General features: G+C 43.0%; 1 protein-coding gene across 3 annotated transcripts in view; it reads right to left on the bottom strand.

Moving 5' to 3' along the window:
- Nucleotides 1–3,427: 3,427 nt before the first annotated feature.
- EGFLAM (EGF like, fibronectin type III and laminin G domains) overlaps nt 3,428–27,025 on the bottom strand; it is a 76,452-nt gene continuing 52,854 nt past the window's right edge. For 2 of the 3 annotated variants that reach the window (XM_069777505.1, XM_069777507.1), the window contains exons 14-24: nt 24,968–25,093; nt 23,970–24,213; nt 19,488–19,599; nt 18,047–18,163; nt 14,574–14,754; nt 12,216–12,239; nt 9,957–10,035; nt 8,943–9,086; nt 6,183–6,266; nt 5,000–5,103; nt 3,428–4,481 (exon numbers count right to left, since the gene is read on the bottom strand). In XM_069777505.1, the coding sequence (XP_069633606.1) occupies nt 4,327–4,481; nt 5,000–5,103; nt 6,183–6,266; nt 8,943–9,086; nt 9,957–10,035; nt 12,216–12,239; nt 14,574–14,754; nt 18,047–18,163; nt 19,488–19,599; nt 23,970–24,213; nt 24,968–25,093 (1,370 nt within the window). In that variant the 3' untranslated portion in view covers nt 3,428–4,326. The remainder of the gene's footprint in view (nt 4,482–4,999; nt 5,104–6,182; nt 6,267–8,942; nt 9,087–9,956; nt 10,036–12,215; nt 12,240–14,573; nt 14,755–18,046; nt 18,164–19,487; nt 19,600–23,969; nt 24,214–24,967; nt 25,094–27,025) is intronic. The other variant, XM_069777506.1, reaches the window with a different exon arrangement.

The raw sequence follows: 27,025 nt of genomic DNA, 5'->3' as shown, positions 1-27,025 counted from the left end.
GGTCACAGCACTGCCAAGCAGTCTTTGTCACAGGGGGTTTGTGAAGAGGGCACTCACAGATGAGTCGGGTCCTGTCCGTGCGGGCAGAAAGCCAGGACCTCGCAGAGCTGCGGCGACCGCAGGTGCCGGTGCCAGGCTGTTACTCATGTGTGAGATGCCCGAGCGCAGGGGTGGGAACACATCATTGCCCGGCAAGGGGACCAGGGGTGTCTGCAGTGACTCAGACTGATGGAAAAATGGAGTGGGAGGGAGGGATGCACTTGCTGGAGCAGGCGATGCCCCAGCTCGGACATCAGAGCAAGGTGTTGCTCTGGAGAAGAGAAACCCCTGCTGTGTGCACACGCCACTCCCCCAAGAAATAAAATGGTGATAAAAAGACACATCTGGCTGATGGGATGTGGCTGCTGCTCTCCATGAGTAAGCCACAGCTGCATTTTACCTAGTCCTTTAAAGTGAGGAGATTTGTTCTTTGTGGGGTGATGCCACCATGGAAGGAGCTGCACGTGCAGAGCTGGAACAATGCATTTCCCACCTGGCTTACTTTGCTTTATCAATAGAATGAACATGCTTTTCTCAAAAGCAAAGCCTGGCTGACAAAATAGTAACTTTTAACAGTCACCTATGGCAGGCCAATGCCCCAGCAGGGAATAGGCAGTTTCCCAACCCTGGCAGCCCCTCCTCCTCTTCAACTCTTTGCTTCCTGGGGCCAGGCAGGGAGGACTGGGATGGAAAAGAGCTCCTGGCCCCTCACCTTGGACCACCCAGGAAGCACCAGTGCAGGGAGAATTTGCCTACCATAGGGACCATTGCTAAGTCTGGTCTGGCTTTAGTTCCCCTTGATGTCTCTTTTTGCTTGCCTTTTTTTCTTATTTTTTCTTTGGTTTTTTTGTTTGTGGGGATCTTTTCCTTATTTTGCTTTGGGATGACCTGAGTAAACCCAACTGCTGATTCCCAAGTGCCTGGTCCCCAGGGAGATGGAGGAGTGGTGGAGAGCAGCGAGGTATTCTGTTCCCTGGGCAGAGCAGTGGGCAGGCAGGGAGCAGCTCTGCCTGACAGCCAGTGCCCAGCACAAATCCCTGGCTGGCACCAAGGAGGGTGTTTAGCCCTAGAAAGTGGAAGGGGATATCTTTGGGGATTAATGTGGAAAATTAGGAAGAAAGCTAAGAACTGCACGTTTAGGAAGGGGATTAAATTGCAAAGAGAGGCACAAGCACCTAGGACTGCTGGCTTCATTGCTGGTTTGCACAGGTACCTGTGGCAAAAAGGATGCTGGTCTGTCAATGGGCAAGAGGTCAACCTGCAGTGCCACCAGGCTCATGCAGAGCATCTGATATGGCCCGAGCAATAAATAACATGATTAATAAACAGCCTTGGAGACAGTGAGCTGCACATCCAGGCCAGTTCCTGGGAAAATGACTAAGCACTCTGCCATGCACTGTCTGCCTTTCCCCTCTCCTTCCTTGGCCCAGCATCAGGGGGGCTGGGGAAGAGGCCAAGCCTCCACATCTGGTTAGACGTTCCTGAGCTTCTGGCACCTATTTCCTGCTCAGCCCCTTGAGTGGAAACCCCTGCCTCTTACCTACCCCAAAGCTTCACCAGAGACACTGGAGATGTGGATGTGGGATTCTTCCCTCTTTGGAAGTTTCTCAGACTGTCTTTGAAAGGCTGCAGAAAGGACCTTGGTGGTTTTTTTCACTAAAGGATTCAAACCCCACAGCATCTTTGCTATCCCCCCACCCGGCACCACACAGCTGTGCCACTCGTGCTCAGTCTATGCTGCAGTGGGGTGATGCCGCCAGCTCTGAAATCCCGCCTGGTGATACACAGAGTTGGAAAGAGGCATTTGGGGAGCTGCCGTATGTTGCTCTTCTTTTTCCACAACAACAACATAGGTATTTCCTACCCGCTCCCCCCCTACCCTGCGTTTCAAAGAGCAGCTTTTGTTCTGGAGAAGTATCGCCTTGTACCAAAACGCCTGTTATTCTGCAGTAAATGATCTTAAAATAGAGAACTATCTCGCCAGATGTTTGTCTTGGAGCCACTCTCCAAACCCTGCGACAGAAATGAAAGGATGGGAAAGGCGAGGCACATGGGACAGAGTGGAGGCTGATGCCGTTTCTGGACCAGTGTTGTCCCCTGCCACCAGCAGCATGGCAGGTCCCCAGGATTAGGGGTACAGCTGGCCAGATCTCCCTTCCCCGCCCCAGGTCAGGACAGGTCACTACCATCTGGGAAACCCCTCAAACTCATAAAACATGAGTCTTCCCTCTCCAGCAGCCAGCAGCTGAGATGCAGCCCAGGTGCAGGCTGTGTCTGGCCACTGGCACAGGGCTGCTGCAGAGAGCAGCCAGCACGACCTTCAGCCTCCAGAGGCTTTAGTTTTCACCCCTTTTCAAACTCTGCACATTTCCCCTTTACATCCAATGGCATCATATTCCATTTACTTTCATTTTAAAGCCGCATCTTGATCTTATATACTTTATCCTGCTTTTCTCCAACGATGCACGGGTTTCTTTCTCCCTGTGGGGCTCCCCAAGCCAAACAAAACTTCACTTCTCCTGGGAGGAAAGCCATAACTGTCTCCAGGTCCTCTGCAAGCTGCCTGCGTCCTCTACAGACAGTTTTTCTGAAGTGTGATTTGAAAAAGGGGCAGAGCACAGGTGCACATTACATGCTGGCACCACCGTGGTTTTTTCTGTTTCTTTCTATTTCTAACAAGTGGCTGTATTTGTTTTTGATTACTGCTGCCACATCGACAAGGAGCACAAGATCTCTCACCTAAGTGATCAGAGTGTCCCTTTCACGGTGCACAAGAGGAGCTGGGGTCTCCTTGGAAGTTATTTGCATGTGCCATTATCTAGTACCAGCTATTATTTTTTCCACTCAATCCTGCAGCTGCTCACGTTCAGCTGTAGCTGGGACAAGTCTCAGGAATGTGTTTTAGCTCCCAGGGAGCCAGGAGCACCCTGGGCATAGTAAAAATGCAGCAGAAACCTGCACTGCTTTTACCACATCAGGTCCTTTTAAGCCATCAGCATTCAGGTGAGTCTGCACCGCTGAGGAGGTTTGTGCTTCTCATACTGTTGGCACATGGCAAACTGTGGGGCACCCCATTGCACAGTGGATCTCTCCCTTGATGGCTCACTGATGCACTTCGAACAAAGAGTTAAGGAAGAAAAATCTCCAAACTATGAAATTCTGGACCATTTCCTTAGTGTCTCGACAACACTCTGTTTGCCTACTTAAATTACGGTTTGGCAATCAAGGTTGCATAAGTGTTGGTCCAGTGCCTAGAAAACATTTTATTTTAAGAGGACTGTGACCCACCAAGGTCTCTTGCATATCCCTTTTTTCATTTTTCAGAAAAAAAAAGTAAGTGATTTATAATACCACAGTAGCAAGCATTCGTTCTTTTTTTTTCCTAATCTTTTAATCTGTTTAAGCCAGGAAAGGTTCATAATGTACAATTTTAAACTGTCAAAATTTACAAAACAAAAAGAGTCAGATTTAAAACTGGTCATAACTCACAAATATCTCCACCGAAACTGTATAGTACAGACATTAAGCCTCTCATATAACAAATTTAAACCACAGGTCAGTTTGCTATTTTTAGGAAAGTGTGCAAAGAGCTAGTTGTATAGTACACCTAAATGTTAAAAGTTATACCATATAAGCAGGTCTGCTTCTGCTATAAAAAATATACAAGTATAAAATTACTTCTACAAAATTGGTTCATTGATTTTGTTACTTGTAATAAAAAAGTAGACTTTTAGAACTTTCCTTCTCAACAAACAACAGTATTTTGAAACCAGTCACTGTAGCTGTTATTTACACAGGATGAAACATAATTTAGCTAGATCAGGAAGTTGTAAGGAGAACTGCTTGTTCCGGGACATACATTTGAATGCATAGATACACTGCCTGATGGTGTATTTGCTGAACAGCACAGTCATTGTACCACTGCAGGATGGGATGAATACAGGTGTTTCAAGACTGCTTTCCCTGATATTACAAAAGATAACCTAAGCACCACAACACAGTCATTGAGCTACTCATAACACCACACATTTCTTTGCTGTTTGTACTGATGCACAATCTTTAGTGTTCACTAAGCACTTAATGGGTAAAGGGGACAGTTCCTACACAAAATACTTGGTTTGGTTTGGTCAGGAAAGGAGAGGGAAAAATGCTCTTTTTTTTTTTTTTCCAAGTTTCCCTTTGGCTCTGTCACCTTCCCAGATGGTGGACACGGGCTGGCCATAGAGGGCTGTGGCAGCCAGCTCATGCTCAGCCGCACACGCAAGCACATGATGGATTCCTCTCTTGTCACTTGGTCCCACACGTGTTGATGTTCTTCCCATTGGCGGCATCCTCCACCAGTGAGATGTGGTAATCAGTTGAAAGGGTGAGGTGGGAGATGCAGCCCACCAGGCCCCGCATGTACTGCCTGTTCGTGTGCAGGGCTATTTCCTTCATGCCACCTGGGGGAAAGGCAGCGATGAGAAACTCTTCACCGACACGGGTGTCTGCTCCTGATTGGCAGACTGCATGCCCAACAAACACCATTAGCTTTCCTAGCACACCTCAGAAGTGAATTTTAATTTACAGGTTTTTTTAAATGCGCCTTTTAGGCACTTGAAAATACAGAGGGGCTAAGCAGGAGATAATAAACTAGGATGCTAATTATTTATTGCAAAAATTGTAGCATCAGTAAGAGCTGAATAAGCTTGTGCCCACATTCCCACTAAGGTGCAGGGTTTGCAGCTGCTTCTCACTGTTTCTCTGTGTACCTGCTGGGGGTACCACAGTGCACCCCATGGTGCTGGTCCTTTCTCATAGCAGTCCGCCCCATCCCACCCAGAGAGGCCTTACCACAAAAACCAGGCTGTGGAGGACCAGAGATGGATGGCCAGAGATGGACCAGAGATGCCCTGCCTTACAGCTGACCCCACAACACAAAAATGCATCCAGGTCCTGAAAGTGAATGGTGAGCACTCACCTACATAGAGATCTCCATTGATGTTTAACTGCCTCATCTTCCCAGGGGATTTACCGGTCCTGGCACCGTAATCGTCCACAGTTACTTTGCCAGACTGTCCATCCCTGAAATGAAAAACAAACCGCTCTCATGTATCCAGCCTACAACCAGGCAGGAGGAGGAGCAGCAGCATCTCCCCCTTGCCGGGAGACCAGGGTGACTCAGTGCTTGGCGGGGTTCGTGGCGAAGGCTAGGGACTGATGTTGGGAAGCCCCACAGACAGCAGTGTGCTACGGCAATCTGGACCTTTCATGGTGGGGTTTTTTTTCAGGGACTAAGATGTCAGAGACCTGCAAAGCATGTGTGGGACATTTGCGGAGGAGAAAAAACTGGGTAAGAAGTAAATTGCATAGTTGGGGGAGAGAGGAGGATGAAGAGGTTCTGATGTGTTGTTAAAAATCAGATGTAATATAAAAAGTAAACAGCAGAAGCTTCAACAAAAGCAAAGAAATAGGCAAGCTAAGGTAAAACATACTTATAAGCAGTTTTGTTTCTTACTAAAGCTTTTAGGCCATTTCCATTTTATATATGGTCAATAACCGCATTGACAGAAGAGCCACTTGATGAGCTCCTATTCTCACTGAATTTGGTAACAAGCTGTGCTAATGTCAGCCTGCGATTTCTAGGGAACCAACTTCTCATGAAGAGAGGGATGTGTGCTTTCCCTGCTGGGCACACTTGCCTCCCATGAGGTAATGAGTTATAAATATGAGTTATATATACACTGCAAGATGTCTGCACCTTCTCCAAATAGGAAAAGTAGGCATACACTGTCCGTGCTCCATTGCTTGTGCCAGACCACAAAATGCTCACTAGGGAATTTCAAAATGCAGACATTAAAGAAAAATACTCTCAACCCAAATGGTATGGGTTTAATAGAATGCCTGTCACAGCCCCAGAATAGCCCTGCGTGACTTTGGCAGCCTGCCTTGAGCTGTGCTGAGTTGACACTGTCACCTCTAATACAATAATCTTTGTGTACATTGTCCTGAAACAGCCAAGTTGCTAACAGTTCGACTCCTAAGCGATGTGAGAGTGTGGAGCTGCAGTGATTCACACCCAACCAGCATCTAGACATGCCAGCCAGCACCGCTAATGGCAGGGCGGCTTCAAAACACCTCCCAGATGAAGCGTGGCCACTTACCGAACAGCCTTGACTCTGTGCCACCGGCCGTCGCTGAAAGAGCCATTCACCGTGATGGAAGCAATGCCACTGCCCAAATTGTAGCTACAATTAAAAAAAATTAAAATGTTACTGCCTCCCTTGCAATGACTGGCTGCCTGCCAAATTGCTCAGATGTCCTTACTCTGTGCCCCACCTGCTCATCCTCCAGAACTCCCCTTATGGATTCTGGGGGACCAGTGGAGTCCTTTGGAAGCCCAGCAGCAATGCACTTATTTTGCAAAGTCAGGCTTATGGAGCAACAGGCAAAACTCCCTCCTCCCCAGGTCAGAATGAGTGCCATCACTGCCATCCCATGGGAGCAAGAAGGGGGCCTCTGCATGGCAGTTCCTCCCCAAAACAGGAGGTTATGAAAGTCAGTGACCTACAAACTTTTGGCCTAATGCGAGAGAGCTGTGGGAGGTTTCAAACACGGTTAATAAATAAATTATTACATAAGCAAATAAGCATGCGACCTATAACCAATCTACAAATCATCTGAATTATAAGGACGGTTGAGACCTGTGATGTTAGAAAGGATGAAGCCTAATAAATAAATGCAGAGATAATAATGAAGTTCCCTGTTTCAGTTGCAGCTCTGATTATTTCTTTGTGTTTGCTGCTACTAAAATTACTCAGCAGACATAATGTCCCCATCATCTTTACGCTTCAGGCATCTTAATTTCTGGGTCCCAGAAATTTGGGCCAACTTTCACAAAGGGGAAGTAGATGCTACAACACAGTGAGCTTTTGGGTACTCAGCTGACTAAATAAGCAGGATGAATTAGCCTGAGCCAGCCACTGCTGGCCTTCAGCCTGTACCAAGCTAGAGAGATCAAAGCCAACATCATCATCTCTTCAAAAAAGGCTGAACCTGGCATTAAGTTCATGGCAAGGGTTAGGTACTTGAGAACAGCACATTAACTCATGAGCAGCCCAGAGCAAAATGGTTGTCCTAAATTTGACTCCTCCCCAGAAGTTTAAGTGAGTCTCAAACAAGCATCTCCTTTTACCCAAGATGCAGATACCAGTCTAGGTCAAGAGCTATAGAAGGATTTGGGTGTTCAGGTTTGTATCTGTCTTAGACCTTTGGTTACAAAAATGAGATTCATAACCCTAATGAGTGGAGATCCCCTGCAACAGTGATATAACCTTCTACAGAAGCAAGGAGCAACAGAAAGAATTTACAGCAGCAGTTACACTGTACAGGGAACCTACTCTGCTAGGCCATAGAAAATGGGAAAGAAAAGGTATGTTTTGAATTTCAAACTGGACCAGAACAAAGATATCTAATTTTGGGCTGCAGAAAAATACTTCTGACCAGCTCACAGCCCTGATATTCTCCTGACCTCACCTCTCAAATGGTGGAAAGGTAGCATGAGGATCACTCTTTCTGAAAGAAGATGATATTTTTTTTTCTGAATTTGTCCTTTCACCATCATCTTTGGTATTCACTTTCAGTATGCAGTGATTGTTTATGAGAGTTTTCATTTGGGATCTTAACTTTTCACCTTCCCAAATGCATGTGGAAGGTACGGATATTTCAATAAAATTCAGCTTGTTTGGTCTAAAACCTTTGTGTATCTTCCTCTCTAGGGGATAGCAACAACCCTAACAAAAATCTACTGTACCTAGAAAACAGATAGAATAGAGTGGCCAATTAGTGCCACGCATCTTGGAGAGACATGTTGTCCCAAAGACATTTAAAAAATGCACCATTTCTGCAGAGTCAGTTCCTTGTTTATAAAACAATAAGGAAACTAAGAGTTTTTGCAAAGTTAACCACAGAAAATCACATGAAAAAAAGCTTACAAAAAATTAATTTCAATAGAAATGTGCAACTTGTCTATGCTACCATGAGTCCATGGTAGCAAACAAACAACCAGGTAAATCAAGTAAAAGATAACTTCAAATTAGCTAAAATGATTAACAAAATGCTTGTCATTTAAATAACAGTGTCTCACAAGAATCCATAATACTGAAGGCACTTGTAGTTTGCTGTTTCAATATTTGTCTTACACAACCTAAAAGGCGATCATGAGGAAAGATAGGGTTTTCAAAAGGCAGGAGTCCCAAAAAAGCATCATGCAAAAAGTTGCATGGAATCTGCCTAAGTGTCTGCAAGGGAGAAAGTGATTCTGGAGAGAGAACACGAGTTCAGCCCAACATTTCCCAGCACTCCCCAATTTCAGCTTTTTGAAAGTAATATTATTTGTTCCTTAAGTAAGTGGTTCTGTGGATGGTGGCAGTAACAAAGCCTGATGCCAGCTGGGTTTGTATCACAGGGTTGGATATTTGGCTGTTTGAGAAGGTGGGAGCCCTGCTCCCATGTGCACTCTCTGGTGAAGAGGGAGCCTGCAGTGAGCACGGGTGTCAGCAGAGTTTTTCCTAGACCCCTGCTCTCTCTGCAAATCCTATACCTGCTCTGCTTAACTGTGCTTCAAGAGGCATGGGGGGATTTACTGACAGTACTTGTACCCTCATAAGGTGACTTTTAGAAAATCACATTAAAAAACAGATGTTTTAAAAATTGGAAGGGAGCAGGAATGATGCAATGCTTGCAGCTCTTTACCTCTTCAACTCACATCCTTTCCCAGACAACAGGACCTGTCACTGAACAAAACCTTGAGGATGTAATTGCCTCACACTATACCAAAGGACAAGCACACTGGATGTGTTATGGCAGGTCCTTCGAGCCCTGAGTGTACTGCATGCAACACAAATAAGGGAGAGAGAGTTTACCTGAATATTAATGCTCCTTCTTGAAGGCCTAGGGAAATGAAATCACTGTTAGGTCGCATGGGACTGTCTCCCCTCCACATCAAAAGACCTTCCTTCATTGTGGTTTTAAACCTCATGAATACGTTCGTTCTTGATCCTGATACCCTGTTTAATGTAGAGGAAAATAATAGTAAAATATTGAACTGGGATAGCTTTCTTTCAAAAAGCCATAAAAGATGAAGCACTATTTCTTCTCTGCTGGTCTTGCAGGTTACTGTCTTGCAACTCGCCTACATGCTGATGTGTGAGGGATTCTGGTTCACATCCCCATTTCCAGCATGGGGGAATTGAACTTGTCCCTCCAGAATCCCAAACACAATAGGTATTAAGTTATTCTACACAAATAAGAGAAAATCCTTTTCCTCCCCAAGCATAGTGTAAAATCCAGGCCAACAAGCGGATTTTGAGAATGTCCAGTAGATTTGGTGCCCTCAGAAGCCAGTGGAAGAAGCATAAGAAGGGCAAATCAGAAACTCCTGGTAGGTGAGAGGTACCAAGCTGCAGGTGAGGACATTTGGGAAGCCTTCTCTAGGCAGTGGCTGAAATACAGGCAGATGGAGGAATTTGTTGAAACAACCCACAATTTGCTGGAATTTGGGCATCTTCTAGGGTACAGAGCAGCCAAAAAGAAGTCTGAGGACCTAAATTTTAGGCTAAAGCAGGAGTTAAAATCCTTAGTCTCTTTACGGATACAGGCTCTGTATATCTGTTCTTAGCTCTCAGAAAGTGCATACCAGTTCTTCTCCATGCCAGACATACTTGTGCCTGCCATTTCTATGCGGGTTGTGAGATGTTCAGATATTATAACAAATCGAGCCATAGGCATATACATAGAAAATATGGTTTTTTCCTGAAATTTAGAAATATGGCAAATGCAGCTTAAAACACTTAAATATACAGCATCCTCCCACATGAGGCTCCTAGGATTATAATGGTTAACAAACAGAATATTTATCTTTACAGGAGATACATTACCTTTTCAGGATATCTGGATTATCATATGTGAGGTAACTGCGACCAATAAATTGTGGGATTTCAATTGCTTCTGTAATGGCTGAAAAATAAATTAAAAAAATGAAGATGAGTGTCAGTTAGCTGACATGGAAATGGAAGGAAAAAAAGAGACAAGACTGTTTTATTGATTTACTCCTGCATTGGCTGGTACCTGCTGGTGGCACAGAACTGAGCTGAACTCACATTGGCTTGCAAAAAGGCACTGCCAGTTCATACCTAAATGTGGGGACAGTAGTTGAGGTTTAATCTGCTGACAGTCCCTCTACTTACAGCCTTCATGTCATGGGCCTAAGGTATTCCTCTACCATAAGTGTTAGCACAGGAAAATATGAAGTATTGGGAAAATATTGCAAATTTTATTTTTATCCTTGTTCCCACATTCCTTGATTCTCTGTGTGGTTCAAGCCACCCTCCTGAGAAAGCTTATGCATTAACCACCCTTTGTTCTTGTCCAAGAAACTCCTCTCCGGCTCTTAACTGAGCACCATCTGCAGAACATGTGCTGGGACCTCTCATCCCTGCAAAGCAAGGACGGGAGGCAGTACAGGCAATCGGTGAGCTCCCCATTTTCTCCTTTTGTGTATGTGGCTTTGCACAGAGCGGCTGCTGCCCGCTCAGGGATCACCTCTGGGGTACAGTGTGGGGTAAGGCTATATCCAGGGAGGACATACAGGGTGCCCCTAATCAGTTTAGGTCTGTTGAAAGCAACTGAGATTACACTAAAGGCTCTATGACAGAGGCTGCAAAGCCTCTTGGCGCGTGCATTCAACAGGCTGCAGTGCTGCCTCGGAGGGGGTTTTGCTCGGAGCTCACCAGTGTCCCACACACAGCATCTCCCATTTCTCTAGGGACAGCCTCTGGTTCATCTGTGGTGTATAGCTGCTGGGACAGCAGCACACATTGCAACCAGACCTGGAGAATTTGGCAAAATAACTCAGATGTGTGATACAAATCACTGAATATCCCTGATACATGGCCTTTGGTAGGCTACAAGCACTGGCCTGAACAGATTTTCTTTTGAGTTAACATCCTACAGTTTGCTGCTGATCTCTCATAACTGACTGCTGCATTAATATAAGCCAGTTTTATAAATTCCTTAAAATAGCTGCCTTCATCCTATTCTCTTCCTGAGAACTAATCCCTTCAACCCACAGCTAATCCCATCTATATAAATTTCAAGCTTTTCAGGGCATGGATGCTTGCTTTCTTCACGCAATGCAGAGGCTGGCTGGGCTTTAAGAGCTCACTATAATACAGATATACAACAATTGGTGTAGTCTGGCAGCCAACAACAGCAATACAAAATTTAGCTCTAAGTGCCAAGACTGAGAATTTTAGATAGTGACGAATGCCTGTTTTCATCCATAGTGAAATCAGGAAAGCTGCCTAATGTGTCTAAAGAAACCACCACAGGCGGTCCACAGCCTGCAGCCTGCCAGCGTCGTTGGAAGATTGCAAAAGACGTTACACTCAGCCAGACATTCCTCGCCAGGTCTGACACTTTCTGCACTGGACAATCTCTGACCATGGCAGATGGCAGCAGCGCGTGAAAGGAGCCCTTCTTCCCCCGTCATGTCCCGCACCAGCACTAGAGCCCCACTGCTCTTGCCTTCAGCAGGGGAAGGTGCCCGTGCCATGCAGCAGCCCTTGCCTTTGCTCTAGGACTCTGGTTTCCTCTATGGAGCTTGATGGGCATTTATCTCTGCTTGCTCTTCTGCATGCTCTTCACTTGCTGCACTGAATTTGACTGCAGAAAACCAAGTAAAATTTAGCAGTACCCTTGCTGCATGGAGGCTCTTTGCAACTGGAAGGGAACAGGGCCAGTAAGGAGATCTAGGACTAAACGCCTTCACTCTCTGCTAATGACGATTTGGCAGAGAGGCATCAAAGCTCTCATGACAAGCAGGAGTGAGCTCTGAACTGCAGGACAGGCTGAAGTAGCACCTACCCCTACAAAGCAGTCAGCCAGCTGCCTGGCCCCGTTGCTTTGCAAATACCGGGACCAGCTCTACAGCCACTGCTCTGCACTTGGCAGGTGCTCTGCATGCAGTTTAAAATATCAACAGGATGAGGTTTAAGGATGTACTATAAAACTCCAGAAAATATTTTGGCTTATTGACAGAAGCTTGCCAGTCTTAATGGAAATCCAGCATCCAGCTTGCTAGAGCTGACACAGACGCACAATGACAGAGCATTTTTCGCATCATTTGCAGTACTTACTGTTTAGGCAGTAACTTCCACATTCTGCAGTGAGTCAGCACAAAACAAAACAAGAACATTCTCATTTTAGTTTTCTGTAGCATAAAAATCTCCCTACATCCTGTTTCATGCCCACATTTCTGCAAATGCATGATCCCTGCTTCCCATTTGCATAAGCAAATGTAACCATCTGTGAAGGTAACACTATTCTATTATTCTTTTGCCCCAAGTATTTACATTTGCCTACTCAAAACACACAAAGGTGCAGACAGGTAGGACCAGCACTAAACCCCTCTGCTACTCCTTGTTTTTGAATCCCAGTGAATCACCATGGTTTACCGAGGGATCTGCTCTAACCAGGGGAAAGCAACTGTTCTCTGCTCCACTCCCTCTTACAATTAAGTATAAAAATACCTTTAACACTCCCCATGGCTTGGACAGAAGATATAAAACCCAGCAATGCCAGCAGAAACTCTGTTGAATCCTTGGCCAATGATCCATTATGATGTGAATCAATATCTCACATACCTCTTACCAGCATCATTTAAGTTGAGCTTTATAAGTGGCATGTATGATTTTGGAGAATGAGGCACAGTCCCTCGCTAGCACTTTGTTTTTTCAGGGTGCGGGGTTACAGCAGCCCACCAACAAGCCGGATGGAGACTGCACCTTCAGCATCTCACGTACCTGCTGAGCAGACTAACTAAAACTCCATTCTGAAACAGAAGCGTACACACACACATGCATCCTGCCTTAGCTGTGTCTACACCCTGCCAAAGAGACACAGGTAAGGATTATTTTGAGAAATGTGCTCCAGGTTCATCAAGGCTGTCATGGATTGAGGTTCAGTAGGGACCTCCATGCTCTCTGCACATCCACCAGCAAAACCTTGGATTTTCCATGGCAGCTGAGGCTGCATAAGTGTAGGGGAGTTGAGAGTCACCTGAACAGCAGCCACAGGCAGCAGGAACAGAAGACAGGTGACTCATGATTTTGGACACTCTTAGAAAACTAATTAAGGTCAGATTCATGTAGGCAGCCATACCCAGGATCCAGTCCAAGCGAAAGGCACAAGGCACTTCAGACCGTCTCTGAAAGCCTGGACACCCATTCAGGTTTACAACAGAGAGGAGAGCGGCGGCACTGCCGGTGCTGTGAGATGGATGCAGCGGCGGACAGCCCGCACACTGCTCTCGGGGCTCAGCACAGGGCAGAGCAGGCGAGCGGTGAGGACCTGTGGCCCGAGCCATGCACAGGAGCTCACTGAACGGGCAGGCTGCAAAGCATTCACTTGCCTTGACTTCCCCTGGAGAACTGGGTACTGGTGCAGATACCAACTTGAAGCCAAGAGCTTCGCACCCTGCACATACCTAGAAAGCCAAAATTGCGATTCTCCCTCCTCCCCACAGAGAAGCTGGGATAAATGACGTTGCTCCAGCTATTAGTTAGACCACAACAACGTAAGCGAAAGGGTTTCTTGCATTGTATCTTAATAAAATGTTTTTTGTTCTAAGAGATTGACTTTTTTGGAAGAAAAGGTCAATGTATTCATCACGATTTAACCAAAACCACCACTTTTAACTTTGAAGTTTGTGCCTGTGAGAAAGAAGGAGTGGGTGAAGACAATAATGTCAGTCAGCTCTTTTGAACTGAGTTGCTGTTACATTACAAAATCTTCCCTTAGGAATTTTTCAAGATCAAGCCTGACAGAAGGGAAACATCTCCATCTAGTGGAATAACTCGAAGCACGTTTTTTTAAACACTTTTCATGCAATCTGAACACTTTCCAGAATCCAAGGTTTGAACTATTACAGTGGCTCTGAGGAAAGATAAACAGTATGCATCTGGGCAGGTTTTCCTCCTTGATGGTCTCCATTGCCATACCAAGGCAGGGTCTGTGCAGATGGTGAAATTACCATCAGAGTAGTCAGTGTCTAAAAAAGAACTAGACCTTTCTGTGTATGAGAACAGCTTTTGTTGTGAGCCCTAGCAAGGATAAAATTACAAGGGTTATCAATGTTCATGCTTCAGGATGTAACATAATCACCAGCTGGAGGACGTTGGCAGGAATTCCCCCTTTGTATAGCACTGCATAATTAGGGAGGTGTATGACGTGTTCAGTGTTGGCCACCACAAACAACCAGATACCAGGCTGCTATCTATGGATCATAGCTCTATGCTGGGATAACAATTACCATGTTCCTAAATAACAAAATGAATTCCTCCCTGGGTACATGGACTGTGCACGAATGCAAAGGGACCTCTGGCCTCCAGGGTTTCTATTTCAAGGAATGTGTACAACAGCAGTTGTAGGTGTTAAATCTCCCTTATTTTTGTGATCAACTCCGGATCTCTGAAGTGAAATGCAGCTATGGTTACCTTTTTGGCAATGTTGCCCATCGAAGCCCAGGGGACAGTCACATTCATAGCTGTCCTTCTTGGGAACACAGGTGCCTCCATTTGCACATGGTGAGCTCATGCAGGGGTGGACAGCATTCGCTAGGTTGATTCCAAAAGTGAAATCTTGTTTCACATCAATTGTCCGGTCATTCAAGATAATCTATGTATTAAAAAAAAAAGGGGGGGAGGGAACACATGCTAAAAACTTTCAAATTCCCAGTATTGTACTGCTAGTCAGAAGACTTTTCTAAAAGACTTCAGAGAAACATAACCCTCAAAAAGTGGCCAAACCCCTATTTCTTGTAACATGTGTTTTCCAGTCACAGAGGTCCAACTCATTCTGTTGCTCACCCTGACTCCCTGGAGATTAATTTCTTCTGTGTTTTGTGACACAGCATTAGGCAACCCCCATATGGGGTGAATCTGTGGGGGACTTACCAGTCTTCTGTCTGAACACTGGCACAATGCTTTGTAGCTGAGCTGTTAGCTAGGATGGTAAAATTAGATGAGCACTGCTCAGGAAAAGCGTTTCTGAGATCAGAAACTCCCCCAGGAGACAAGTGTTGACAACAGAAATACTAAGCAGAACCACTTGTTTTTCACATTTTCTGTTGCTTTCTAGTATCTCATCTTGCCTGAAAGAAGCTGAAGTTAAGACAGATTAATAACATAATTAATGACTTCACAAAACTGTTTGTATATAAACTGAAGAGTTAAATGTTGGGATTTTTCCAATGTGTCAGCAACGTATGTTCTCCAATATAAATTGACGTTTGTATAGTCTCAGCTGATATCTTGGCAGAGAGATTACATGTGGGTATGGCTTCTGATCTCAGCTATATCAAAATAATAAGTCCGTTTTCACAAACAAATAGATTTTAAGGCCAGAAGTGAGAATGGTGATAGTTATATCTCCTGCATAACTCAGACAATGCACCTTAGGGTGTCCTACTGGGAGAAGGGGTTGCATCGAGCATATATACTCTCTTTGGAACAGCACTAAATTCCAACAGCAGAAAAACATCCAGTCTTGTCGTAAAGATGGACCAGTGAAGACTACTACCTTTTCAGCTTCTTTCTAACTTCTGGCTGTGTTGTTAACAGAGCCTCGACTCTTAAAAGTGTGTCTCTCATTTCTGGGCTTAAACTTATCTTCAGCTTCCAGCCATTGTTTCTCATCATGATTTTTTCTGCATCATTTCAGAGCCAGGTACTCAAAGAAATCTCACCCTCATGTAGGAACTAGCAGACCACAATAAAGTCACTTCTTAACCTTATATGAGTAAATGAAATAGATTGGGATCTTAGGTCTTTCAGTACACAGCATGTTTTCCAGTACTTGGTGATGTTTGTAGCTTTATTTCTATAAAATTCTCCAAAATCCTTCTATGTGTAAACACAGCAGTCAATTAATAGTCTCCCAGTGCCTAAAAGGCAGGCAATACTCTTCCTTGACATCCAGTTCAGGCCTCTGGGAAGGCAAATCCACCTTCCCAACTGCATCACAGAAGTAAGGCCTCACACTCAGCATTTCCCAATCCTTATCAGTGTCTCTGTACTCTAGGGTAAAACCCCTCACCTTTTAAGCATGACCTGTATTAATTGCTCCTAGGCTCCCTATGTTGCACTCCAAAATGCACAGTATTTAGTCAAGCCCAGCTTTCCAAAAATGTTTGTGTTACTGACCTATTCCCATCACTATTACACACTCCCCCAGTTTTCTTAAACTTCATGTTTTCTGCTAGACAGCTGACAAAGTGAAAAATATTGGACCAAGTGATGAAACAATTTACACTGAATTACAATTACCTTTCTACCCTTGATCAGTTGTTATGAGATGCACTATTAGAGTTTTTTATTTGTTAAGTAAATCTGATGCAATAATTCACTCATTTAAAACTCTGAGAGCCAGCCTTTCAGCTTTATCCAAATTATTTTAAGTATGCCTAGGGAAAGCAAATGTTAATTCAGTTTGAACTTTCTTTTGATTACTTCTTAGGACTTACTATGAACTTACAGATTTATTCTCCAGAAGATAACTGCACTAATGCACAGCTGACCTGACTGGAACATCATCCCTAATGTCTGCCAGCAATGAAAAAGATCTCCTCCATTCATATGTCCTGTATAAAATCTTAAAAGGGGAAGGCAGTGAGGTGTGCAACTACTGTGTGGTATAAGAATGTGCTAGCTGGACTGCGATCCACTTTAATTTGTGAAACTCATGAAGTTCAACAAGGCCAAGTGCAAAGTCCTGCACCAGGGCCGGGACAATCCCCAGTATCAATACAGACTGGGCAGAGAATGGATTGAGAGCAGCCCTGCGGAGAAGGACTTGGGGGGTGTTGGTTGACAAGAAGCTCAGCATGACCCAGCAATGTGCGCTCATGGCCCAGAAAGCCAACCATATCTTGGGCTGCATCAAAAAAAGCGTGACCAGCAGGTCGAGGGAGGTGATTCTGCCCCTCTGCTCTGCTCTGGTGAGACCCCACCTGCACTACTGCGTTCAGCTCTGGGGTCCTCAGCACAGGAAAGACATGGACCTATTGGAGCGGGTCCACAGGAGGGCCACAGAAATGATCAGAGGGATGGAGCACCTCTCCAATGAAGACAGGCTGAAAGAGCTGGTGTTGTCCAGCCTGGAGAAGAGAAGGCTCCGGGGAGACCTTACAGCAGCCTTCCAGTGGCTAAAGGGGGCCCACAAAAAAGCTGGAGAGGGGCTTCTTACAAGGGCATGTAGTGATAGGACAAGGGGTAATGGCTTTAAACTGAGAGAGGGTAGATTTAGGTTAGATATAAAGAAGAAATCCTTCACTGTGAGAGTAGTGAGACACTGGAACAGGTTGCCCAGAGAAGCTGTGGATGCCCCATCCCTGGAGGTGTTCAAGGCCAGGCTGGATGGGGCTTTGAGCAACATGGTATAGTGGAAGGTGTCCCTGCTCATGGCAGGGGGGTTGGAACTAGATGATCTTTAAGTTCCCTTCCAACCCAAACCATTCTATGATTCTGTGACTCTATGATTCTACAATTCTTTTTCGCTCATTACTGTATTGGTTACATCAGACACTGAGCTGCCTCAGTGTGCATACATTGAAGTATTTGAACATTTCTTCTGTTAATTTATTTATATATGATGATACAGGGCACTCTAAGGGCACTCTTGACTTAGCTTTGTGCATCATTCTGAATTCAATCCCATATGGCTTCTGCTCACTTATTAGTACAGTATTGAAATTAATAGGGAGATTGGCAGTGGTAATATTTACTGGCTATTAAATTTAGAATGACTTTTCATTGTGAAATATGTGTTTAAGCACTTTGTGGTGGGTTCCTGAGACAAAATCTTGGATTATTTTTAATATTGCCAGTGGTATAATGGCAGGTTTCCACCTAAAGTGTGCACTGGATGAGATGGAAATAAATGTCTCCAGCAAGTTTCTCTGGGCACATACCTTCTGGATGCTCCCGCTGAAGGGTCTGAGGATCCCAGAGTTCTTCTTCACAGCATCATAACTAGGGACTCCACCAATAAATATTTCAGAGCTGCACTTAATTTGTGTGAAAGCCCCCTGGAAGAAATATAAGAATAACATTTTATTAGAGTAGCTGGAACCATGATTGTTATCTTCAGATTAGCCTACATTAGGTGTTATAGCTTACTTTAATGCCTCTTTACTTCCGTTAATTGCATTTCTTTGTACAATTCTCTCAAGAAAGCCACTGTAGGACACTCTCTACTGACTGTGCTTTATCCTAATCAGAACTAGCTCAAAAATCTCAAGTATTTCAAAATAGTAATACTGAAGGAAGAAAGAAAGAAAGGAGATTGACTCATGATTTCTGACTGCACATCTAGCTCTATTTGCAATCACTTAGGTACATCGATGTAAATCTAGAACCAGAACGAGGCTCACAAAGTTAAAATCAGAGCAAAATCCATGCAACAGAGACTCATTTAATGTCTCCAATGTCTAAAAAGATAATCCATAGCAAGTTATGGGACTAAATGAAAGAAACATTGAATTTGCATTTTTTACCAGAAGCAGTTGGTCAGGATACCTGATGGTACTAGTCAGGCTCCTGGAGTGAACTGAAAGATGTTTAACAGCTAAGGACAGGACAACTGTGTAATTCCAGTCCTGCAGAAGCTCCTGTTATTTCTCTGTTGGCAGCTCCCAGCCAACTTCCTTCTGCAGCTGCACTGCAGCACTTAGAAGAAAAAAAAAGGGAGTCTTCATCTTGATCCATCTACCTAAAGAAGTCTCACCTGCTCCATTTGAATGTTTCCTACTCAATCTGTTTCTTGACAGACAACTGGAATTTCAGTTTATTTACATTTTTCAAGAAAAGTCTAAGCTTTAAATAGTTTTGCAGTTTGCAGAAAAACCTGTTAACAGGATCTGAAGTCTAGTTTTCTGGCCACAGGTTCTTGGGACAAAAAAGTACCTCTGTGAATGCATTTGAGTGCTTAGAGTGAATATCCTGCTGGGTACAAGCAAACTTTCAGTATGACCTCTTGGTGAGGGAAAAATAAAATGCAAGTTTTCAAGTCTCTGAGTATGCCAGCACATTGTTCAACAGACTTAGCCACAAGCAGTAAGTACCAAGAAAAGAACCTCAAGAACATGTATGAACCAAACACAAAAATGTGAGTCCTGTTACATGGCAAGAGGAGGTTAAGGTGGTGATTTCAGCTGCCTTTACATGGATCCCTGTCCTCAGAGGGAAGACTTCATGTGCAAATTTCCAATTCTGGGCTTACGAAAATGTGCCCTAATGTGTATTTTTTTTTTTTTAAGCTTAAAGAGCATTGAAAGCAGCCTGTGTAGTTTACCATACAATCATTTTATAGTCTGATAGCTGTATTCATGACAAGCCATGCCATATGCTTACCTCTGCCATCCCTTCCACTGGCTTTTGTTTGTCCACTTGTAGGATACCATTCTTCGCTGTGCGAGACACTCTCAACTCATGCCATTGACCCAGACTGACAGGTTCTTCACTCCTGTTTCAAGGGGAAGAAAACTTTCAAGTATTTTACATTTTTGCCTTTCTGATATTTTCAGATATTGTTATGATGTTAAAAAGCCAAGTCCTCTGGGATGACCTTCTAAATAAAAAATAAAAATAAATCACTGTGTTTCTTTCCTTATAAGGAAGTAACATAATTTCTGAGCCCCATCAGCAAAGGAAAATAAGACCATGTTCCTACAGAAAATAGCTTTTATTTATAAATGAAACATTTCTATAGTAATTATGTATTTCATCTACGCCTGAGCTAATTTTTCTGTTCAGTCATTTAGATGCATAAAGATAAATTTTTGCCTCAGCTGTACATCCTCATTTCACAATGACATAAGCCTGGAGATAAAGCTTCCCACTTAATGATCGGTCTAGCCCTACATTCTTCATTCTCTTTTAAAACAGAACTACTTTGTGTTGGCTTATCAGCTTTATTTATGCAGCCCATTACAGTGACATGCACGCACACATACACGCAGCCTGACTGCTGTACATTAAGGGGAAGTAACTAAAATATGATCCTAATGATGTGATGAGATCCTGTCTAGGAACAATAGTCCCCAGTTGTGCGAAGTATTCACCAGTCTCAAAGGAAGTATTTTAAAACTGTTCTTACAATCTTTATTAGTTCAGCACTAATATGAACAGAAGCCTGTATGAAGGGCAAAACCATATCCCCCTTTCCAAGTTCTACAGAACTTTCTATTCAGTTTTCAAATGTCATTTTACTATGCTGGCTATAGCATTTTATGTCTAAATGTTATCTTGCAGCCTTTCCTCCAGGAGCAATGAAAACTTGTGTTTGATTCACTGGTCAAGCTGGAAAAATCAGAAATTGTTATCTAGGACACCTGAAGACTTTCTAGCTTTCAATGAAAAATTAAAAAATTGGGGTGAAATAATGTTTTGCATTTGCAGGCTACTGACATTTAAACATGGAAAAAGATGCATTTCAAAATGAAAGAACTGAAAAAGTTGTGATTTGAAGTAGTGAGTCAGCAGTGATTCAAATGTTGATTTAAAAAGTTATATAAATTTGAAAATGTGAAAATAAAAAAATAATTTTTTTCTTTTTTTCTGAACAATCAACATGAGCTTTGAAATCTTTTTGTTGTATCTATTGTGCTCCCCCAAATTTTCTCAAAGCCCATTTTCATCTATTTGGACAATGTTGGCAATAATAGTTTGACACATGGTTCAGAAAACCTCCATTAAAAAATATCATCAGGCAATGCCATTCACTTGTCCTTTTTCTTATGTAGTAGCATTTAGGGTTTAACTACCTTTGGTAAATCAATAGTTAACAGAATCTAATTACCCTGAAGATGTCAATATATACATATAAAGGAACCAGATAGGTTTGGCTACTGAATAAGTGGCAATGCATATATTTTATCTCCTCTGCTGATTAGGTCATCATCATGCTAACCCTCCTGCTCTGCTAGATTTAATTACAATTAGGGATGATTAAGCCTTGCAAAGTCATCACTTCAGAGTTGCAAGCTATTTCATGGATTCACAGGCTTTTTGAAACCAGCATGAGTTTGGTAAAGTTTTCTGTAGGCATTAGAACACTTCTGGCTCTTCATGTACTGTGGGGTTAAGGACTAATTTTCCCAGCATAAAATGAACCTTAAAAAATACACCAAATTATGAAGATCTTGATCCTGTGAATGGCTGGCCAAGGGAAATCCCAGGGGACAACAAATTCTCTTCTGAGACATCTTGGTAAATAGCTGAGGTTCTGCATCCCTCTGTCCGCTCAGCATCTTTGCTTCCTCCCGAGCCCCCTGCGCACACCATGCTGCTTCCATCCTGGGACACTTCAGGCAAAACCCAAGCTTCACCAGCGTCAGCCTTCCTACTGCTGCTGCTGCTGACGTACATAAATGAGCTTGCCTCATCCTTTATTATAAAGACATTATAATTGTGTTCTGATTATATTACAATATTTAACAGCCTGGTCCTATAGAAGAGATAGTCAGGACAACCAGAGTTATATCCTTGTTTAGGACAAAGGGTAGGTGTGAAGTGGTATGATGAAGGTCAAGGCAGACTTTTAAGTGGATATTGGCTAAGCAGGCACAAAAAAACAGGGAATCTGTTTAGCTCATTTAATCACTGACAGAGCTGATGACAAGGTCCGAGTTGCCCACATTATCTAGAAAAAGGAGCTGAACAAAACAACCTGACAACTTTCAAGGAAGCCTGCCAGTCTCATGAGTCTCCCCCATTACCCAGCTATCTCACCACATTCTTTTTCCCCAATGCTCGTGACCCAGGTGCTAGCTGGTGTCCTGCTTGCTCTTCTGCTTTCCAATAGAAAGAGGCAGTTCTACTCCCAGGCTTGTGCTTGTGGCTCTTGCCACATTTTACAAGCCTACATCTTGATTAAACTTTAGTCCAAGGTATTCTGAAGCACTACAACATTCTTGAGCGGGAGCAGGGGGAAATGCTGTCTACTTTAATGTCTTATGTTTGCCAGTAATAGGATTAAATGGCTGTAATCAGAAAAAGATTGACTGTTGTAAGAAGGGCCATTTTGGGTTGGAGCAAAAGTCTCCAACATTAGCTATTTCTGCCTCTTTTCGGTGAGAGAAAAGAACAGGGCAAGTATGGAGTGATTCTTCCCTTGATATATCCTCCCAGCTTCTGGCAACTTGTCACTTAGCAATTTCCTGAGTCAGAGGCTGCATCCGTACAATTGTGTTTGATCTCCCTCAATGGAGCTTTCTTTAAATTTGTCTAATTTTTTTAAAAAACTATTTATAGTTCTGGCATCTGTAACATACTGTGACAATTAGTTTCCACAACTTATTTATGTGCTGTCTGGAAAAAAAAAAGAAAAAAAGTCTTATTTTCTTTGTTTGCTGTTTTTCAGTTTGCAGTTTCACTGGGCTCCTTCTAATTATTCCATATTGAAAAAATACAGAATAATCATTCCTTATTTATCTCCAAGTCATTCACAATTTAAAAACCTTTATCATACTTTCACCAGACCCTTTTTCAGGTCGAAGGGTCCTGCTGTATTTGTGGAAGATGTTCTGGATATCAACACTACTCTTCTTTTTAAATTTTGCTAATTTCTTTTGAAATGAAGTGACCAGAATGGCATCAAGTTTTCAAGACAGGGTGCATTGTGGATTTTTGCAGAAGCATTGTTCCTTATTCCATTCCTAATAATTCTCTGCATTGTACTTACATTTCTGCATGTGTCTCTAAGCAGTTAGCTGTTGCTTTCACAGAACTATCCATGATGACTCCAGGATATTTCTCTGTCTGACCACACTAACTGTATTGCCACAGCCATACATTGTTAGGATTGTGCATTATTTTGCATTTCCTCCCTTGAAATTTCATCTCTCCCTTTGTCATCTGAATGGGCTTGTTTGCTTGAGTCCTCATTCAGTGGAAAATCAATACATTTCTCCTAATTGCCGTATAGCCAAAATTCCTGATGTCTATCTACAGGAAACATACAGTATGCAAGACTTGCAGGCAGTATGCACATTTTGCATAAGTTTTATATAGATTATTTCTAGATATTAGGTCAGCCTAGTCAAACTGGCAGCCTCTTGGACCACATCCAAGGTACTGACTGGCTCTGTTCAGCCCATTGCCTTTTCAGAAAAGCCCAGGGAACAGCTGTCCAGAGACTGGGCACTCAGTTACACATAGAGAGAGAGAGAGAGAGTAGGCCTTTTTGAGGCATTTCATTGCTCCTATCCTAGACATTAATTTTAGGATGTGATGAATCATTCTCAGAAGGTCTGTCTTTGTCTGGAAGCCTGGGTGACTCATTTAAACTATATATTTATCTTTTAGCCTGCTTAAGTTGTATAAACTGGGTATTAGCCTCAGATTCCCCAAAACCAGCACTATGAGGAAAGGGAGGACCTGGAGGTGTATCTTCTTGTGACACCTCCTTACTGCCTGGTACTGGAGACCAGCAAGAAGGATGCTTACAAAAGTGCCAATATTGTACAATCCTGTGGCTAGAAAGTATATGCGTAAAATATTTATAGATCCCCTAATTAGCTATGGTACAATGTCACGGAGGCAAAAAGGGAATATCTACAATACCATACAGAAACAAAAGTGACATCTGCAGTAAGATGGTGGCATGACATGGTAACACTCATAATAAAGCTTTGAAACATAAGTTCATGTAGGAAGAAAATCCTGTCCCTTTGTATACAGTTCTAGTGTTTCTGTGCTTCCTTAGAAGAAGTAGGCACTAGAGACTGATGGGCTTCCATACCTCACCATAGGCTATTACTCTTTCCAGCCCACTCCTCCCCTGGGTCAGCACCATGGCACTCTTGGAAAGGAAACACAAGCAATGCTGTTTACCTGATAACAGCCGTTCCTGAGCCACAGTCGAACCTGAACTCCACGTAACCAGCCACCATGTTAATGGAGAGGAAGTCCTTGCTGTCTGTGTCGTAACTGTACAAAAGGACACCAGTCTCTAAATCTGGACGAAATGTCATCTCAAACTCCATGAAGGAAAGGTAATTCTGTGGTTCCAAGGGCCAGGGTGTGCTAGCAAATGACCTTAAGGACTCGTTGAACTGAGGTATGGCCAAGGTGAGTGCTGGAAATCCAGAATACACAAGCAGGTCACTTGAGGCTCAAAGGTAAGGGATTGACTCCTTCCAACCAGTCTCAGTTCCCTTTGTCAGTTACTTAAAGCTAACATTAAGAAAAACAACCTAAAAATTTCCTCTTCCACATTAAAAATATTTTTTTGTCCTAGCCAACACTGCTTCCCTCCTTAATCTCTTCCTTTTCCAGGGATGCATTTGTTTTCTAAAGCTTTGTGCTCCCTTTCTTTAGTGATTCACCACATTTTTTCGAAATAGCAAGCGTGCACACAATGGGTGGTAGCATGAAAATTTCTGTAGCACAGAAAATTATGCTGTAAGTATTTGTCTACTTGTTTGTATCTGTGTTATTTCAGCAGGAAATTGATATTGGGTCCTTTACATTTCAGAATATACAACTGACACTGGGTTTAGGAGAAAAGTGGGGATTTTTTTAGAGTTAATGTGCAGCTGTGGAGTGGTACATTATTTTAACCTCTGAAAAGTAAGTTTGAGATGCTTAATTATAGTTAGTTTAAATAAGCACAGTGATTCAAGAATCACTGATTATGTAGGAGCTAGATGGAGCCCCCAAGTGGATGGTGGGGGAGGGTTTCACTACGTGATTTTAAAAAGATAAAATAACAAGAACTCTCTCCTGTTAGTGTAATAGCGTAAGACCTCCTTGGATGTCACTGTGTGGAAAACACATCGAACACTAAATAACACATACAAAGAAATATAAGCAGCCCAGCACCCTCTCACCTTCTTCGCAATGATGACCTTTAAATCCAAGAGGGCAAAGGCAAATGTATGAATCTGCTTTGCTTGCAGTACAGGTACCACTGTTGATGCAGGATGCCTCGTCACAGATGCCGCTGCTACACTCACCTAAACACAGAGCCAGAACATTGATTTATCAGAGAAGTTTGTCAAAGATTTATTTGGCCAATACAATTTGCTCTCCTGCCTAAATTCTTCCCCAGTTTGTCAAATGGTGTGCAATTTAAACAAGGTAACTTGATTTCTAGCACTTTTTTTTTAGTAGCAGACCAGCAAGAGACCTTAAAAAATAGCAAAAATTAGCACTTACTAACAAACCATGACAGTGGCAGCTTTCAATCATTCCCTGGATTACTTTTCTTCTGCTCTTGTTCCTATCTTTATTTTCTCATGAAATAGAAATCTGTCTAGATTGTTTACAAGCACTGTTACTTGTTTAATTTCAATTACCTTAACTGCTTCTTTGTTCACTGTAAATTCATGCCATGGTAAGCATGGAAGATGTTAATCATCATCAACTAATCTTATTAACTAAAACGAGGTTGTCAGCCCTGTTGTCTGCACTAAAAGGGATTAATATCATTAGCATATGGGCTTTTTAAGAAACATTTCTACTATGCTGGCACATCAACTGAAGGAACAAGGAGATTATTTCTTCTTGCTGGAATTAAGCTGAAACTGTTGTAGAACAAATAATTTAGTCATTTACTTCTTAAAACTGATATCTATAAAGTTAGATTATGCAATGGTCAAATGTACATCTGATGGAAGTTTTTGTTGATTTTGTTTACTTTCTCCTTTATTTTAGTTTCTGTTTATATAATTCTCCCCTCGTTACTAGTAATGAACACATCTTACACATTAAGAAAGCCCAGATAAGACATTTGTGGTGTACAAGACTAAACACGTCATTTGGAGGGGCAAAGTGTTTATGACAAACATTTATTTTGAGGCACATTGAAATATTACCTCTGAGGTGACAGAGATGTTGTGAGGCAGCTCTGACAAGAAACGTTGGAGAACAGTTTTGTTATCTGAGATGGCTGAGAGAAGTCTTGCAAAACTACTGCAAGAAGGGGATGTGCTCTTTTTGTTTTGTTAAGCCCTCTGATTGTAAAAACTGTTTCAGACCAGGACTCTACAAATCTTCAATAAGGTACTGGCGCTAGTACGGCACCAGCTTTGCAGTTTGATTTCCCATCCCACAGCCAGAAAGAAAAGCACAGAGAAGTATGCAGATGTAAACGGCTGATGTGCTAGTTCTTCCTGATCACTCTACTGTCCACAGCAGTAAATAACCTTTTCTCACCAACACAGGACAGAGGTAGTAATAACTCTCAGGTCATCTGGAACAAATCCCTGCTAGACCAGACTTGTCTCATAGTGCACATCTACAAATCTCCTGCCAAACCCGTTTTGTATTGTAGAGAAGGAAGGTCTGAGTATAGCAGTCATAACACAGGGCTCCAGGGCTAACCTAAGGAGCATAAGCAAAATATACAAGTCCCTTGGAAGAGAACAAATTTTCCTGCTATGTGGAAGGGGACAACTACCCCTTCAAACAGCTGCCCCCATGCCCAGCCGTGGGAGCAGGGGTGCTTGCAGTGCTCATCGAACCATTTTTTTCCTTTCCGGGCTGCATTGTAATGGCCACAGTGAACCGGAGCAGGACGGATATCTAGTCTCTGAGATCCCTCACCTATTCATCAGTTATCATGACAGTGACAGAAATGAGTAGCACTAGCTCTATTCTTTAGACTACGAAGCAGAGCCAAGGCATGGGTAAGCAAGGATCTAGATGCATCAAGTTTGAGACACAAACAGAAAACTAAGACAACACTCATCTTTACTGCATCTGCTGCACTGTTAGTCAATGCTGGCAGTATGTTCAAACTGATCAATGTTGAAGTCTTTGAGAAACAGAAAAGGACAAGGAAAATAACAATAATGGGGCAAGTCATAGGCTCACTGGTTTGAGGGACAGCTTGAACTGGAGCAGTGTTGGTATTTACAGACAGGCTGCTCTCACAATGTCTCAGT

Source organism: Haliaeetus albicilla, chromosome Z (assembly GCF_947461875.1).
Source record: "Haliaeetus albicilla chromosome Z, bHalAlb1.1, whole genome shotgun sequence".
In the NCBI taxonomy this organism is placed as follows: Eukaryota; Metazoa; Chordata; class Aves; order Accipitriformes; family Accipitridae; genus Haliaeetus; species Haliaeetus albicilla.
This window is presented reverse-complemented; position numbering and strand designations above follow the sequence as displayed.